Genomic DNA, 17,649 nt, shown 5'->3' with positions numbered 1-17,649 from the left:
CCTTTCCAAATAAGAGTTTTTGGAAAAAAAATGGTTTTTGTATATACCAAAACAAACAAACAAACAAAAAAAAGCCACAGTGATGTCTGCATCTTAACTAATAATTCAATTCCTGGAAAAATTTTATAATTTTAAAATCTGTTATTATGGTGGTTGAAAATAATGTAGTTTTCCCATATTACACCTTAGTTATTTACTCTGTAACATTTTGTCCTTTTTCTTTTCTGTCCCATTATACTAAAGGAAAGAACCTTTCATACTGTGGTATTTCCTATAATTAAAGAGGCTACAGAAAAAGGTCCGTTTGTATGTTGGCATGGACCATTTGTTTATATTTATGGAAAAAATTATCAAGTTATTAGTGACCAAGAAGCTCTGCATTCTTAGAAGCAGCTAAAAAGCTGCAAAGTGTTAAATAATAGCAACCCTCTGAAAGACATTATGTCTCTTTTACACATCTCTTACACCCAGGACCTTTCAAAAAGCAGTGAATGAGAGATGCAAAAACATATCTTTCCTCTAAAATTTAACATACAAACTGAATCTGTGAGCTCCTGTCTTGGTTTTGAGCCTTACCAGTGTTCTTTCTATCAACTGTTATGTCTCTGAACTCCAGGATCCTTTCCACTGGTGCAGAACTGGATAGCCTGTGCTGGGTAACTTTTTGGGGAAAGAGTCCCAAAAAATGTGGAAGAGACTGACCCTAGCACAGATTTAAGATGTTTTGAAATCACAACTGCCTTCTTGTCCTGGCCTGAGGAGGCCAGAGATTGCCATTATGTACCTGCACAAGGAGTAAGGGCTGCTTACAGTTCAGTTGCCTTGAGCCTCACTCACCACATTTATTTCACTATCCTAGCAGAAAAACTATGTTTCATGATTTTTTTAATTTGTCAGCAACCCCACAACCCCTATGGAAGCATCAGGATTTGTAAAGAAGAGATTCAGCCACAGCTGAAGTGGCACCACTACTCCATCCACTTGTTTTTGAGAAGATGGAGGTGTCCATAAATGATAAAGAGTGGCTGGTGCGAAGCATCTGCAGTAAGACAAGTTTCACCCTTTATCTCACTGCAGCACATCCCTGTACAGTACAGCAAGGAAAGTGCTGTCTCCTTTTATATTTTAATGTATACATATATGTACACCTCACTCATCACTGCAGTTATCCCAGAGTAAGTCTGCTGCTCTCCAGAAGCATCAGAAGTTTTACATGAGAGCAAGTAAAGTTGTGTACAGGGAACTGCACTCAAGCCCAGAGGACTTAGGATTCTTTCAGTCTGGCTTCAGTGGAAGGAAAGCAAGCAGTTTTCCTAGAAAACTAGTCCTTTCTTACCTCCACAATACTCTTGCCCTTTTCTTTTGCTATAAAGTACAATGAAACTGGGGAAGCCACACAAGTGTGCATTAACTAAAATTGAGGCTTGCCACTTATCAGTACACCTTTATTTTGTCACTGTACAAACTGAAATCTTTAATGAATAAAAAACTTTCCTGACATGGCATTGAACAAGCAGTTTCTGGCTAACAGCTGCCCTTTAATCACAATCTTAATCACAAGCAGCACTCTAAAGAGCTAATCAAATCCTCAGATTTTCTTATAGAGATCTGAGAATTTAAGACCCAATTGAACCATAATGTCAGCCAGCCGAATGCAATGGCATTGCCAGACATTATATAAGAGGACTGCCATATAAGAAACCCTATATTCAGTCATGAAAGCAACAAATTTTTTTTCTAGTGCTATGTTTCCAGCACCTATTTTTTAAATGCAGTAGCTAACCTAAGTGAATAACCGATGTTTAAATCCTGTTAAGTAGATATGACATATTATCTTGTCCCTTAACTGGAAACAGGCCAATTTAACCAGTGGCTATGACAGGGGAGGCAATTTTACTCCAGCTGAGCTTCCCCATTTGGAAAAACCATTGGAAAAAAAATTATGCTTTTATATACAAAAGGTAATTTTTGAAGACAAGCTCCTCACTGTGCCATGAACCTAACACCAAAGCTGGAAGCAAGAACAGAAAAAAGACAACGGTAAAATCTAGCCTGTTAACAAAAGACTCAGTCACGTTGATTAGTTCTAGACACAGCCTATCTAGGACCATACAAAAGTACTGGCCACCACAGCACTTAAGCTTTTTCACAGAACAAGACAATGATAAAACAGATGGATGGACTAAATCAGAAGTCAGTCTGTCATCAGCTCCGTTTATTCTGAGCCTGGGTAAACTCAGAGGGCTACTGTCAGCCTGGGGTTACACAATAATGCTTCTCCATTCAGTGGGGGCTTTTGTGTAAGAGCTGCCAAGGGGCTCTGGCCCTGCTTTTTTCACCCCAGCAAGAGTCATGCTGGAATGCTGGCAGCAGGGCTTTCCTGGGAAAACACAGTGAAGGTCACACAGCACCTCTGTCTGAAGCATTTTAGGGTTTATACATGGTCTATTATTTGACCTAAGTAATAAATTTAGCCTCACTCTTTCCCCAGATATTATGTTAGTCAGCCACCCATTACCTCTGTGAGCTTTTTAGTGCTGAAAAGATGAAAGGAAAAATACTTTTTAGCACTAAGAAAATGTGATTACAAACCAGCTCAAAGTACCAGAGGAGGAAATGTTAAAAAAAAAAGAGTAACTGAACAGATTTCAAGTTGCTTTCAGGTATCATTTTGGTTTACATTAAATATTTACAGGAAAGTAATTTTTTTAAAATGAAGCATCATTAAGATTATTGTTTCAATGTACATAGTAGGTGATAAGTTCAGGACTATAAATATAAGTTCTGTGTTACATTAGGGTAGGCTTTGGACATTAGCTGTTTGATAAAACTGATACTTTGGGTATTTTCAAATCACCAAAAGAAATCTCAAATTTTTTTTAAAAAGTGAATAGCACTAGTAACTGTCTAAATAACTTCTACTCTAATCTGTAAGCATTTGCACATACTGGTATACAACCTGGAAAATTATAAGAAAGTCTATACTTTAAAAGTAGATTTGTAGTTAACGTGGTCCGACTAAACGAAACCAAAATTTTCTCAGCTCTAGTACCGAAAAGAGATTCCTGGACAAGGGTATTCATTTGCACTTGTAGTGGGAAAGAAGTGCCCTATGATTGACGTCTTCTAAACTCTTGCTGTTTACCAGTTATTAGCAAATCCTGCAAAAAACATCATCTGCAGTAGAGCTAAAGCTGAAACAAAAACGACTCAGTTTGAAACTTTTCCCATGTCTAAGTTCAGATACTTAGGCACATAAAGCACCCAACAAGAGATGCTTGCAAAATCATGATTACAGAAGTGAAAATACACTTTTGCAAACAAGTTTCATTATACATACTCCTCCATGTTTGACTAATCTACAAATAATGCTGTCTAACAGAGAGGAATTGCTTCACCTTTATCACTGGAATTTTTACTTTGTGTGTTGTCTATCACAGAATAACTCTCAGATACATAAACTAGGTAGTGGTAAACTACATACTGGAAGAAGACAGTTCTTCTCCCAGAGAATTTAAATTCTATTAAATATTGCTTTAATCTTATTTAGAAGGAAAAAAAAAACCCAGGATGCTACTCATTAAAAAATAAAGAAAATATTAAAAAGAAAAAAAGAAAAAAATCATCACTGCAACTTGGAAATTTTAAAATATCATTTGCTTTTATATGTGCATCAAAGTGCAGTTGTATCTAAAGTTAGAAATCACAATCAGCAAGTTAGTAGCCTCCTAAACCCCATATTTTTCAGGAGATATTACTCACAATTCAGTTTAACAAAAAGTGATATGGGTTGGGATATATGGAAATCTGAACAGTTAAATAATGATATCTAATTATGCCTTGGGATTCTATCTCAAATGACCCAGCTTTGTAAACTATTTCCTAAAATTATATTTTATCTGTTCAAGAAAGCTTTACTCAGAAAAAAGCAATACTACAGTCCACTAACATCAGGCAATATTAAGATTACATGATAAGAAAACCAGACAGTTCTCCAAAAATGAAAGACATTTTAGTCAATTTTCTAAATTTAAGGTGCTTCTTATATGTTTGCTTTGCAGCCTTTTAAAACTTTAAAGGGTTTCTAGAGGAGAACAAAGATGACAACCTTCCTGCACTTTTAAAAAGCTGGTTTTCTCTTGCTAGTACCCCATTTCAGAAGCTAGCAATGTAAGTGAACACCAAGTACTGTAAGATTCATAACACATGTGACCATACAAATACATACCATGTCCTTTCAAAATGACACTGATTTACAAACTATGCCTGTGGGTGCACCAGAGATCCATCCATCAGTTACTTCATATGCAATAGCTGCAAGCATTTGGAAATCTTTGTATCATGGGAATGGCTGGGAAATGGGAAATCATCTGGATATTTCAGTCATACTGATGAAATGTAGGCAGCCAAGCATGACAGCAGGCTTCCTACAGAACAGACCTACAGCCTGCTTTCAAAGTTTTTGGGTAACACTTAGTCCCACAACATACTGGGGCACATCCAGAGGTTGTGGATAGCACCCTGTCACTACTGCTTTAATCAATTTTAAGTAGGGAGAAGAAGGATCTTCTTATGTATCTGCGTCACTCCACTTTCCGTCATCCAAAGCCGTGAGCTGGCATGTCATAGACTACTGCTAATTGAGCATGAGGGGCATGTAAACAAAATAAATATCCCTGGATTGGGATATGCTAATGCTAGTCCTGCGCAAGCATTACAACAGTAAAGGGATTCCAAACAGATGAAGCCAACAGTTCAGACTGTCAACTCACTGCACATAAGGGGACTGGAGTTAAGACTCACACCCTGGATTACTCCAAGCATTCAGGACATTAAATACTGCTCCCACCCAGGTGTTTTTTTTTTTCCTCTACTATGGCAGTCTTTCCACAATGGGCAGAAGTTCTTACCTAGTGCAGAGTTCAATTCTTATGCCGCCCCTTATGTCTTGCATTTGTTCACACAAATAAAGAAAACTAATATTGATGTACATGATGTTCCATATAAAATAAAGGGGAGAGAAATAAGTAAGGGAAGTAGCTGAAAGTCCAGGGGGAAAAAACACCCCACCAAAAATCAGTCAGTCTTGTGGGTTGGTTCTTTGAGAGAGCCAGACAAAAGGAAAGAGAGAAACACTGTGAGAAACTATGTTCTTTTGTACCACCAACATTCCTTTTCCTGACTTTCTCATCTGATTTTACAGGACCTACTCTTCAGATAGAGAACAAAGTACTTTTGCATGTTCACTTCTGTACTGAAGTCCATGTTCTCAGCCTTGAGCAAAGATTTTCTTCTTCAGTTTCTCACTAAGGTAAAACAGTATAATTTATCTATATGCCTCACTGAGAGGTCGAAGTTTGCAGTTATATTACAATAGGAGGTATTGTATAAATGCTGGGTATGTTTCAGTAATAAGAATTGAAATTATTCTTCAGAATAACCTGCTGTACCCCAAAATGAAAATCCTCCTGCATTAATTATTCTCACACTATGGTATGGGCTTGCTGGTTTATATTCAAGATTGTTCACATGCTTGTTAGTGGCACAGATTTACACTTTGTTGTTGCTTTTGGTTTGGATTTTTTTTGGTGTTTTTGTCTGTTCTTTATTTTTTTTTAAATTATCTTACCAACCAAAACAAAAACCTCCCAAATGAACACTGAAAGATGACACAAATTTGTATACAAGGAGTTAGATTTCCAAAAAGAGAGTGAAAATACTTACTTATTCAAACAAGTACAAACAAAACATAGTTTCAAACTCAGCAGCACCTCTGAGTCTACCTATAAATGCAAATCAGTTGTCAGATTTTATTTTTAAAATGTCCTCTTTTTGTAAAAATCTGAATATACTTGGCAAACCCTAAAAACATTGATTTGCAATTAATTTTACCTCATTCTAGAAACAGCTTACCCTCACTGTTAATCAAAGACACTGCATATCTTATCTATCATAGGGAGTTTAGAAATAAATACTTGAAGAAAATGCAGCATTTTGTGAAAGAATGGTTATACAAACATCACTAGCCAGGAAATTGACAGGTGTTCAGACTTGTTAGCAAGAAAAGACCAGGTTGCCTGTGTCAGTCTGATCTCATTCCCTTTGGAAACAAAGTCTCAGGGTTAAACAGTGCTGAAACAACCTTGGAAACTCTTGACTTTGTAGCTTACATATGCATACAGAATAGGTACTGAGTAACAAGATCTTTCAGCTGCAATAAAGACTGAAAACGCAGTTCTGAGAATAGCGAAATGCCAGGCAGGAAACTCTTAAAACAGAGATCAAATTGGTGCTAAGCATCTGTAAAGCCAAGAAAAGTACAGGAAATATTACATTGTGGGATTAAAGTGCACAAGTGTACAAATACTTCATATCTGACATGCAGGCACACTTCAACAGGAACTTAAAAACAGTCAATAACAAAGAGCAGATACTTGGTAAAAGCAGGCAAAGCAAGACAGAGTATTAAGAAAGCATAATCTGAGTCAAAACTATCTTCCAACTTAAAATACTAACTACAACTGAAATGGTTAAAAGATGCTAAAATATCATCAGCTGCCTTTGTAGACATAATTGTAGCAAAACTATCCTGTGTAATTAAAGCTTTATAATTTCTAATTGTATATGTTGTTGTTCAAGTACTCAGTTGACCAAAAATATAAAAATAAATTTTGAAGTAATACAGCACTTTTATTAATTCACCTTTAAAAAAACTAACTCCAGAAATGTACCTGCATATTTCATAAAAATCAAAATCAGGAAAGAAATTTTACTTATGGATGAAAGATATGGAAACTCAATTTCAAAATGCAAAACCAAAGCACATACAGACCATAGCAGATCCCATCACAGAGTTCCCAGCTAATGCAAATCCTCAGCTTCCAGGATGCGAAGGAAGTGCGCACTCTGTGGCAGAAGCACACCTCTGGATGTAGGTGCCTATTGTGATGGCACTTTGGTTGAGAGCATGTTCTTTCATAACAAATAGCGTTATGAGAGCTGTCATCATCATTGTTTACAAGTCGAATCCACCATACAGCTCCTCTGGGCTCAGGAACTATCTTTATCACCTTTCATGCTACTTTCTATACCGTTTCTAGGAAAGATCCCTAATTTTGTATGGGGTTCTGTGAAAAGAAGGAGCAACTGAAGACATAATTGCCAGCAGCCCTGAATAATCTCTTTTTGTTTTTAAACTGACACACACAAGAAAACAGTTTAGCTTTACAAGACCTGCATCATTTTCACAACTTGAACTGAAATTTAGAAGAATTGGTGCATAAACCCACAACAGAGCCCGCTCCCGCTCCCGCTACCAAACCTACGCTTGGACACGGCTTGCCCAGGTCAAGTTTCTCCGTCCGGAGCCGCTCCAGCGCCATGGCCCCTCCGGCCGCCCCTGACCCAGCGCAGCCCCGGCTGCCGCGACCCCGGCCCGCGTTCCGGGGGGAGCGGGGCGGCGGGGCCGAGCCCGCGGGCTCCTACCTTGTTCGAGGCCATTTCGCTGACGGAGTGCCTGGTCTGCAGGGTCTCCAGCTGGTCCAGGCACCAGTCCAGCTCCTCCATGGTCTCGCTAGCCAGTTTTTGGTAGGCCTCCTCTGCGAAAAGACAGGAAAAGGCGCGCTCAGTTCTCAAGCGTGTCACAGGGCTCACGGGGAGCGCCAGCGCGCCCATCCTGCGCCGCCCGGAGCCCGGACACGGGCGCTGCTCCCTCATTCTGCGGGCAGCGGCGCTGCCCCTCCGCTCTGAGGAGACGCCGGGGCGACACGGACAAGTAACTTTGGTCCTGCGGGGCTCGCCCCTGGCCTCGGCTCGCCGCCGCCCGGGGCCGCTGCCGCCCGCAGCGCCGCCCCCTGAGGGAGGCTCCGGCTCCGCTCCGCGCCCCGGCCCCGCGGCGGGGCAGGGACGGCGCGCAGAGCGCGGGGCTCGGCTGCCCAGGCACCCACAGGCACCCAGTCCCCGCCGGCAGGAGCGCTGAGCCGTCCTCCCCGTCCTTCTCTTACCTACCGACCGCGGCACCATCAGAAATCTGCAGGGTAACCTTTATAGAAGGGTGGGGGAAGGTGTAAGAGCATGTGAGTGCTCCGAACCACGCCGGCCCGCCGAAGCGCCAGCTGTCAAAGGAGTGCTCAAATAACTGCAGTCGTATTTGTTCTAACCCAGAGTCTGTATGTGTGTGTGTGTGTGTGTTTGTGTGTATGTGTGTGTGTGTGTGTGTGTGTGTGTGTGTGTGTGAGTGCTAGAGCAGGCACAGAGTATTGCATGTTGGCTGTAAGGACAAAAGAACCGAAGGAAAGGTTTTGGAACTGGGCATAGGAACACAATATGAGAAATGACCATGATTTTACCAAAATTGCTAAATATGCAATATTGGAACTAACTGTCTTGCAGAAGTTTCAGTTGCAGACAGGAAGACATACCCTTCTTCAATAACTCCCCAACAACAGGAAATCTGTCAGTATGCAAATAATTTTAGAAAAATAATCCTATATAAAGAGTGCAAGCCTCACCCAAGCCTGGCTATTTTTTATTTTAATGTAGATCTGAAGGAAAGAATGCTTCTCCACATTGAACTCAGAGCTGAGTGAGTTTTAGCCCAGGTATCTCATCTTGCAAGCCATGTATCTGATACATCAAGTTTTGAAACTCTTGGCATGGACACATAGATCAGCTACATGCAAACATTCCTCCAAGGCAGAGAAATGTTTCCTCGATGGGCTGGTTATGGACATCTATAACATCTCCCTTGACTTGTTTCACATCTATAACATCTCTCTTAAGTTGTTTTACATCAAATTAACCTTATTTTCAAAATGTCAGACAAGCAAAAATCAGGAAAAGAAATTAACTAAAACTCCTTTTCAAATAAAACATCCCAGCATGGACTACTGCCAAATAGCTCAGTGCATTACTGTACAACATCCTGAGGACGTTAGACCTGTATCTTTTTATGTTTCTGAGTACATGCTCAGAAACTTCAAGTTCCCTCACAACTTTTAAACTTCACATACTTGTGGCTATTGCAAAAACACCCTACAATTTTGAATAAAGTTCACTATCATCTGAAAAATAGTAACACAGGAAGAAGTTTGAATTGAGATTAATTGGCAGAACCATTTAATGAAAATTTTTCAGTGTTTGCCACTTAGGTAAACACATTAACCAACTCTCAACAAAAACCCTTCCCATTAAATTGTAAACTCTGTCATTCAGATGCATACTTACTACAAATGCTATCTCATCCAAAGGAATTCCCTGGCCAATAAAAATCAGGATTTCTAGCCTGTTTATCTATTGAAAGAGAATCCATGATGGTCTATAATGCAACACACATCACAGATCACTAGTTCTTGAATATAGTAAAACAAATTTGTATGATGTTATTTTCCTGCTAGCCTGAAGTCTGCCAAATAGCAATTCTTGAAAATCAGATACTGGGAACCATGTTTTTCTTAACAAGATTTTCCTTCTTAACACCCCTTCTAATATTTAAGATAGTATGTAGAAGTATGAAAACCACAAAATAAACTCAAGGGAAACAATATTCAGGTAAAACTAATAAAATGCTCAGTTTGCTATTTACTTAGCAAAAATATATACATTACCAATGGCACCTTACATTCAGGAATCTTTATCTATTATTTACCTTACCAGTACATCTCAAAGCACATTAGAAAGCAGAATCCATCACTCACAAGTACCTCACCCTCAGGTTGCTTCTCACAATCTCCCACTTCAGACTGCCACACTTCAAGAGTCTGTGACTGCCGTGGGGACCCGACTGACCACTCAGGCTCAGTAAAATTCTGATGGCCAGTGCTAGACTTAAGAGTTGCTGGACTTGGCACCTCCTGACAATTCTTAGAACCCAGAGCTGTCAGACCAATCTTACATGGAAATAAAAGGTTTTCTAAATGATGGCAAAGTACCCATCAAACAAGCACACCTGCAGTTCCGAAGGGCAGAACAACCGTAGGAAAGCTTTTTCCTGAACAGTACCAAAGCTCTAAATTTGGCCCACACTTTTGTTGTTATACAATGTGATGGAAAATGTTGAGGTTAACAGCTTTTCAAGTATAACACTCCGGTGCCACTAAGCTACGAATAAAAGAATAATTATCAGCTGTGCAGCTTTGAGAGCCTCACAACACTGTTTCTGACTTCTCTGTTACCTCTAAGATAGCACCCTGTAATTAGATCCAGGACTGATGTACCAATTGGGTTTTTTTGTTTTAGACACATGATCAAGATTTCCCACCCAGATGATGAAGTCTTAAAACAGATTAACTTCCGTAAATGAGAGGCATCTTGAAATGTCAAAGGTTCTTTTATGTCTCATTAGACTCTAATATGAGGAAGAGAACATTTTAACACCAACTGCTTTAAGAATTTGCATGTCATTTTGTATATGCTTTTAGAAAAAAGGAAGTGACAGCAAGTGTTCTCTTTTCAGTTTACAGATTACAGGCAATTCCAATATATGTAGCTTTCAATATGGTACATAGAAAAAAAAAAAAACAAAACAAAGAATGAAAGGCTAGCAGAAAGAAAAAGCTCTACCATAATCATTTGGCACTGCACAGCTATTTTTTTAAAGAGTGTTCTACTGTCTGTGTTTATAAAAGACTTGATTCTTAGAACAGTGCCTAACATACCGCCATAGATGGCTGCACTTTAACTCACATGGTTATTTGGGAACAATTTCTGTTCAAAACTTTTGAAGGGAAAAGATTTCTATATGGCAATACTTATGTAGAATGTCCACTTTACATAGTGGTTTGTCATGATTTTCATACATGTTATTCTGCTACTCCTGGAGAACAAAAAACAATATTATACTTTTCCACTCAAGTAGAAAAGCACTCAAGTGTATTTGCACTAATCTTTGCAGTATTTTAATGAATTTCAAAACAGCAAAATCAAAAAATAAGCACAGATTCTTCATTATTGTCTGATTATTGTCTAATTAGATAATTATTGAGATTATCTAAGTGACGCAAAAAGATCCTGGAAAAGAGTTGACTCAGCAAGCACATAGTGAAGGGCTCTGACAACTTGCCTTAAAATGGGAGTGTCTTGGAGGCAAGACAAGAACTCTGCCAAGCAGTGATGTGATCCAGAGAGTTTTGGCATGTGTACTGTCTTTTGGAGCTGCAGGTTGCTGGAAGAAGCTCTGAAAACCTCCAGGCTATTCTAAATGAATGGAAGGTCTAACTAGGAAAGGAAAGTCAAAGAAGGTGTGCACCCCCTGATAAACAATGCTAAAAATAAACTGGTAACAACAGATTAAAAGAAAGCTGAGGTACGTGACAAATCTTTGTCACAGTCTTTATTTCTCTCTTTGCATATACATCCCAGAGTCTTCAGCTAAATGGCTGATATAGTTACCAAGCCACTCTCCGTGATATTTGAGAAGTCATGGCAGTCAGGTGAGAAGTCCTTTGTGAGTGGAAAAGATGATACATTGTGCCCATCTTTAAAAAGGGTAGAAAGAGTACCATGGGAACTACTGACCTGTCAAGGTTACTTCTGTGCCTGGGAAGATCACAGAAGAAATCCTCCTAGAAGTTATGCTAAGGCACATGGAGGACAGGGAGGTGATTCGAGAGACCAGCACAGCTTCACCAAGCATAAATCATGCCTGACAAACCCAGTGGCCTTTTGTAGTGGACTGGCTGCATCAGCAGACAAGGGAAGGGCTGTGGATGTCCTGGACTTCTGTAAATCCTTTGACATGGTCCCTCACAACATCCTACTCTCTAAATTGGAGAGAGGTGAATTGGACAAGTGGACTACTAGATGGACAATAAATTGGTTGGATGGTCACATCTGGAGGGTTGTGGCCAAGGACTCAGAATAACAATGGACATCACTGACAGGTGGTGCCTTCAGGGGTCTTTGTTGGGACCAGAGTTATTTAATATCTTCATCAGTGATGTAGATGAAGGGATCGAGTACACCGATGACCCCAAGCCATTGATACACCTGAAGGATGGGATGTCATCCAAAGGAACCTGGACAAGCTGGGAACATGTGGCCTGTGGGAAACTCCATGATATTTAATAGCTCAAGTGCTTGTTCTGCATCTGGGTTGAGGTAATACCTGGTATCAACACAGGCTGGGGATGAACAGATCCAGAGCAGCCTTGCCCAGAAGGACTTGGGGGTGCTGGTGGCTGGTGAGACCCCACCTGCAGTGCTGCATCAGTTCTGGGCTCCCAGCACAGGAAGGACATGGAGCTGCATGAACAAGTCCAGAGGAGACCACAAGCATGATCAGAGGGATGGAGCACCTCTCCTATGAGGAAAGATTGCATTGGCATAATTTTACCTGGAAAAGAGAAGGCTTTGGGGTGACCTAATTGTGGTTTTCCAGTACTTGAAGGGAACCGTCAGGGAAGATGGAGATAGACTTTTTGCATGTGTATGTAGTGACAGGACAAAGGGGGATGGCTTAAAACTGAAAGAAAGCAGATTGAGATTAGGTATTGGGAGAAGGTCTTTACTGCAAGGGTGGTGAGGCACTGGAACAGGTTGCCCAGAAAAGCAATGGGATGCCTCATCCCTAGAAGTGCTTAAAGCCAGGTTGGATGGAGCTCTGAGCAATCTGATCTGGCAGAAAAAAAAGTGGCCTTGCCAATGGCAGGGGGTTTAGAAGTAGATGATCTTCCAACCCAAACCATTTTATGATTCTATGATCTACTGTGAGATTCAGACCCTGGACATTATCTCCAAATTTTCTGTCCATCTTTTTGTTCTTCAGCCTACTGCTTGAAGTTTGGAGCAACAGAATTGCAGAACCAAGACTTTTCAGTTTCTCTTACAGCTACCATTTCAATAAAATCCTCAGAGGTTCAAATCAATAATTTCTTCTGTAAATGAGGATGTTCATACTTAGAGACTTAACTGATAGCCTAAAATTGAAGTGACTGATATATTTAGTCAATATTGATAGTTTCTATTAATAATAGCCATGTTAGCTCTTATTCAGAACAGAAATAGCATCCATTTTCTTGCAACTTTTTTTTTTAATATCTACTGAGAAAAATCACACATATTGTGACTCAAAATGTCATCTTTGTGGAGTGTTCACATGTGTTATTGTTGATAAAATGTAATTATGAAAGATATTTTTTGTTGAACATCTATAAATTTGTGCACATCTCTCTACATTCACAAGCAAACCAATACCATTGATCAGATTTTAGAGTGAGCATCTGAGAAAACCACTCAGCTGCAGCAGGTTTCTCATCAAATGCTTTTAAGATCCCACTCATAACACTCATTTTTTCTATGCTAGGAATATCTTCAAGTTTCTTCTCAAAGAAAAATTCCTTGTACATGTTAGTAGCCTTACACATACAGAGACAGTCCAAATGACAAGGATATACTGCTTTATATAAGTAGCACTACCCTTAGGCTGTGAAAACTGCCTTATCTCCTTGAACAGAGAAGGTAGAAACTTTCAGGGTACAATAGGAGGAAAATGATAAATTCCAGTTATGCTTAACTTGTCAAAATACTTGATTATAGTTACATAATAAAAAAGAAGTGCATAAAGAATTGTACAAACAAAACATGCATTAAATGAGGATCTAGAAAAACAGAAATTTTTATTCCTGAAACAGATTTTATTCCTCTTATGGTCTTAGAACAAGGCAAATATCTCATGTAACCAGTATCTCTGTGTACTAAGACTCTATGTCAAGGGCAAAAGGATAAAAAGTATGTGTTTATTTTGTTATGAGACCAGGTAACAGGAATACTGCAGATATCCAGGAAGAACTTACTGGGCTCTTGAAACAGGCCTAAAACAGTTAGTTTCGAGTAAATAAAACACTTCTGATTCCTTTAAATAAAGAACTGTATCATTAGGCTCTCACTATATGGTTCAGTTTCTCTGTGTGAGACTGCCAACTTGCGCTGGCTTTATTTTTTTCTGTAAACATTTTGTGTATTTCTTGAAAAAAAGGTCTGAAACAAAGTTACTTATACTGATATAATTTGCCCCAAAGTCTAGAAGAATTTCTGTATGAAGTATTTGCAAATTCATCTAAACAAACAGTCCTGAGATGCCAGAGTAAGGCAGAATATTTTTAAAAAAAGTGTTTTCAGTTGAAGCCAAGCAGGAAAACATGCATTCAGTACAGAGAGTATTTTTAAATAATTTACTGCCTCAATGACAAAGCACACCAAAATTTTGCAGTGTGAATGTTTAAATCCACTCTTTCCTATTATCAAATATCCAGAAAAGCCAAATGAAGGTTCTTCTGTTACCACTCATCCCTACCCAGTGCTCCTTTCCTCTCTGACCAATTTGGCATAGTACTAACACATTCCTTACTCCACTGCCTGTAAGAATTTGCTAGAAGGACCACTGTCATTTACTCACTGAAGAAAAGAATTAAGCCTTTTCATCAAGCAATCAACCTTGCCCAAAATGAAGCAAAAAGGGGAAGCTCTTGATTTTCAAGTAGCTCAAGTAGCAGAATGTCCTTTTAATGTAATTTTATTGCTTTTTTCATGAAAAAAACTTAATTTTGAGAACAGGTCTGTTTCTTTTTTAAATTTCTTTTTCTCTCAACAGTTATGAGGGAATTGTGTCAATTCTATTCTCTTGTGGACAAGGAGTTCAATAATGGATTCATTGCTCAAGTTGCTTTCTTGTCCTATTTTTGTATCCTAGAAAAAATATTTCTTCTAGTGGAAAGGGTATATCCTCAAATCAGTTTCCCCTGTAGCTGTAAGCCAGTTTCTTTCCAAGAAGGATACTGCTGTTGATTCAACATAATGAGAAAAGTGAAAGGTTTTCAAAGTGGAACAAAATCAGAGGCAAGAGGCATGAACTAAACAACAGGATGTTCCCTCTGAACATTGCAAAACTTTCCCTGTGAGGGTGACTGAACACTGGCACAGGTTGTTCTGTGGAGTCTCTATGCTTGTAAATCTTCAAAAGTCATCAGGACTTAATTTAAGCAACCAGCTACAGCTGGCACTGCCTAAGCAGGAGGATTGGACTATGTGGCCTGCAGAAGTCCCTTTCAGTTTCCACCATTCTGTGATTAAATTAGCAATTGAGAAAATAAAAGCCATTTTTGTAAAAGAGTGTGTGGCTCAAATGCTGTCATGTTTGCAATTCTGTAGTAGTCTTTGGGGTCAAAGGATATTACACAGTTCCCATCAGGATCTTGCTGAAGAGCCCTTTTCGTATATATTGGTATGGACATTATGATGAAAACAAGAAATAAAAATCACTAAATATAAATGTGTAAAATTTCTTTTCTGAATGGATACTCTTGTCAGATTTTTCCCGGTGAATATGTGCTGAATCAGACTCACTCTACAAAATGTGCAGATCATGTCCTCCATCTCTTGTAAAATTCCATACTTCTCTGTGACAGTGCTGAAGAAGTGAATAATCCTTTTGCTTACAAGTATAAGACTAGGATGGTGCATAAAGCCTTGTTTTGGTTAGGTAATTCTAACAAAACTTTTACTATTGTCATAAATACTTTCATAATCTCCTTGGTTTTTGCATAACTACTTATAAATATATTCAAAACATTATTCTAGTAGTACTCAAGAGACATATTCAGGATTAGATGGTATAAATCCATTAAAATTCAGGATCTTCTCCCCTAGTTTTTTTTTCTGTTAATGTTCTTCCAATATGGATAAATAGGAAGTTTCTCCCCTTATAGACCTGCAAGTATAATTTTTCTTCTCATTTTGCTTTTTGTCAAACCACAGGAGAATATAAAAGACAGAGAACATAATACGTAAAAATCAAAACAGAAATTAAAAAAATCAACCCAAGTAACATGATCTAACATACAAAACACAAAACTGAACCATGGAAGTTATCAAAAGCTTTTTTGTAAAGAAGGAAAAAAAAAAGTAGCAGTTTTAGTCCCAGTAACAAAATTCATGTGTGGACTTCAACATTTCCAGCAACTGCATTTTAAAAACAAAATAAACTGTTCTGAGATCAGGGGGCCAACACCACTTTTCTCCTGAAGAATTAGAGCATCAGCAGCTGACTGGAGCAGAGCACCTCTACATGTTGCTGGTGAAATCAGTTCATCCAAGAGAAATATAAGTCTTTCAAATTTTTTAGGGAAGCATAAGCATTTTAAATGTCATCAGTCATCAGTTAAAATGCAAATATTGGAAAATAAGATACATACAATTTTTAAACTATATTTTTAAGCAGTGCCAGGCAACTCGAGGATGGATCCACCATGGGCCAAGGCTGAGTCTGTCAGTGACCATGGCAAATACCTCTGGGATAATGTATTTAAGAGGAAAAAAGTTGTTGTGCAGAAGCAAATTGTGGCCAGAAAAGGTGAGGATATGTGACAGGAGCAGCCCTGAAGACACCAAGGTCAGTGCAGAAGGGAGAGCAGGAAGTGCTCCAGGAGCTGGAGCTGAGATTTCCCTGCAGCCCCTGGTGCAGACATGGGGAGGCAGCTGCAGCCCATGAAGGAGGCCCATGCTGGAGCAGCTGGATGCCTGGAAGTCAGCTGTGACCCCACAGGAAAACTGTGCTGGAGTAAGGTCCTGGCAGGGACCTGTGACTCTGTGGGGCACCTGATGGACTGCAGCCCGTGGAAGCAAAGCTGGAGCAGTTTGTGAAGAACTGCAGTCAGTGGGAAGGGCTCACGCTGGGGAAGTACACAGAGAACTGTCTCCAGTGGGATATACCCCATGATGGAGCAGGTGAAGGAGTCACATCTTGAGGAAGAAGCAGTGACAGAAACAATGTGTGATGAACTAACCATAACCTCCATTACCCACTCCTCTGCAACACTGGAGGGGAAAAGGTAGAGGAAACTGGGAACAGAGTTAAGCACAGAAAGTAGGGGACAAGGTGGAAGGGTGATTTTAAAATTTTGAGATGTTAATATTTGAGTTTTAATTCTCATTATCTTACTTTGATCTGATTGTTAATAAATTAAACTAATTTTCCTAAGTCAAGTCTGTTTTGCCTGTGATGGTAACCAGTGAATAATCTCTTTCTGGCCTTATCTCAACCTGTGACCCTTTTGTTATTCTTTCTCTCCCAGTCCAGTTGAGAGAAGGAGTGATAGATCAGGTTTGGTGGGCACTGGTGTTCAGCATCATGCACATCAAGCTTATTGTACCTGCTAGAGGGAAGTCCCTGATATGAGGAGTTAAAAAATACCAAATATAGTTATGATGAACATTTTCTTTGATTGTTTTGGAAGTCATTGTGGTAGACAATGAAATTCAATGAGGAATAAAGGAGCTGATTGAAAAAGAATGAGATTAGCTATAAAACAAGAAGAGGTGCTCAATTTGGTAAGACTCCAGAATAAGACAATGAATTTTCCAAGAAGGAAAATGTTATAAATAGATAATAGTCATTAGATAATAAAACTTTTCAACAGGAAAAGAATAGCAGATAAAACCACAGCTCAAATGAATTCTTGTGCATAACTCCCACTGACTGCAACAAACCAGAATTTCACTGGTATCACTCCAGAGTTGCCAGGAGTGATAGAAGGAGTGATGAATAGAGGTTGTAAAATGACAGTGGTGGTTGTGTTTTCTTTTTTGACCTCTTGAGGTGTGGCCTCAGCAGGGCCCAGCACAGGGGCACAATCCCTGCCCTGGCCCTGCTGGCCA

The 17,649-nt window shown here is 39.3% G+C and overlaps 1 protein-coding gene across 2 annotated transcripts in view; it reads right to left on the bottom strand.

Annotated features, from left to right (window-relative positions):
* Positions 1–17,649, bottom strand: part of PDE4D (phosphodiesterase 4D) — a 350,395-nt gene that overhangs the window by 35,827 nt on the left and 296,919 nt on the right. For both annotated transcript variants that reach the window (XM_066568867.1, XM_066568868.1), the window contains exon 6: positions 7,486–7,598. In XM_066568867.1, coding sequence (XP_066424964.1) covers positions 7,486–7,598 — 113 coding nt within the window. The remainder of the gene's footprint in view (positions 1–7,485; positions 7,599–17,649) is intronic.

The sequence above is a fragment of the Molothrus aeneus genome, chromosome Z, assembly GCF_037042795.1.
Source record: "Molothrus aeneus isolate 106 chromosome Z, BPBGC_Maene_1.0, whole genome shotgun sequence".
In the NCBI taxonomy this organism is placed as follows: domain Eukaryota; kingdom Metazoa; phylum Chordata; class Aves; order Passeriformes; family Icteridae; genus Molothrus; species Molothrus aeneus.
This window is presented reverse-complemented; position numbering and strand designations above follow the sequence as displayed.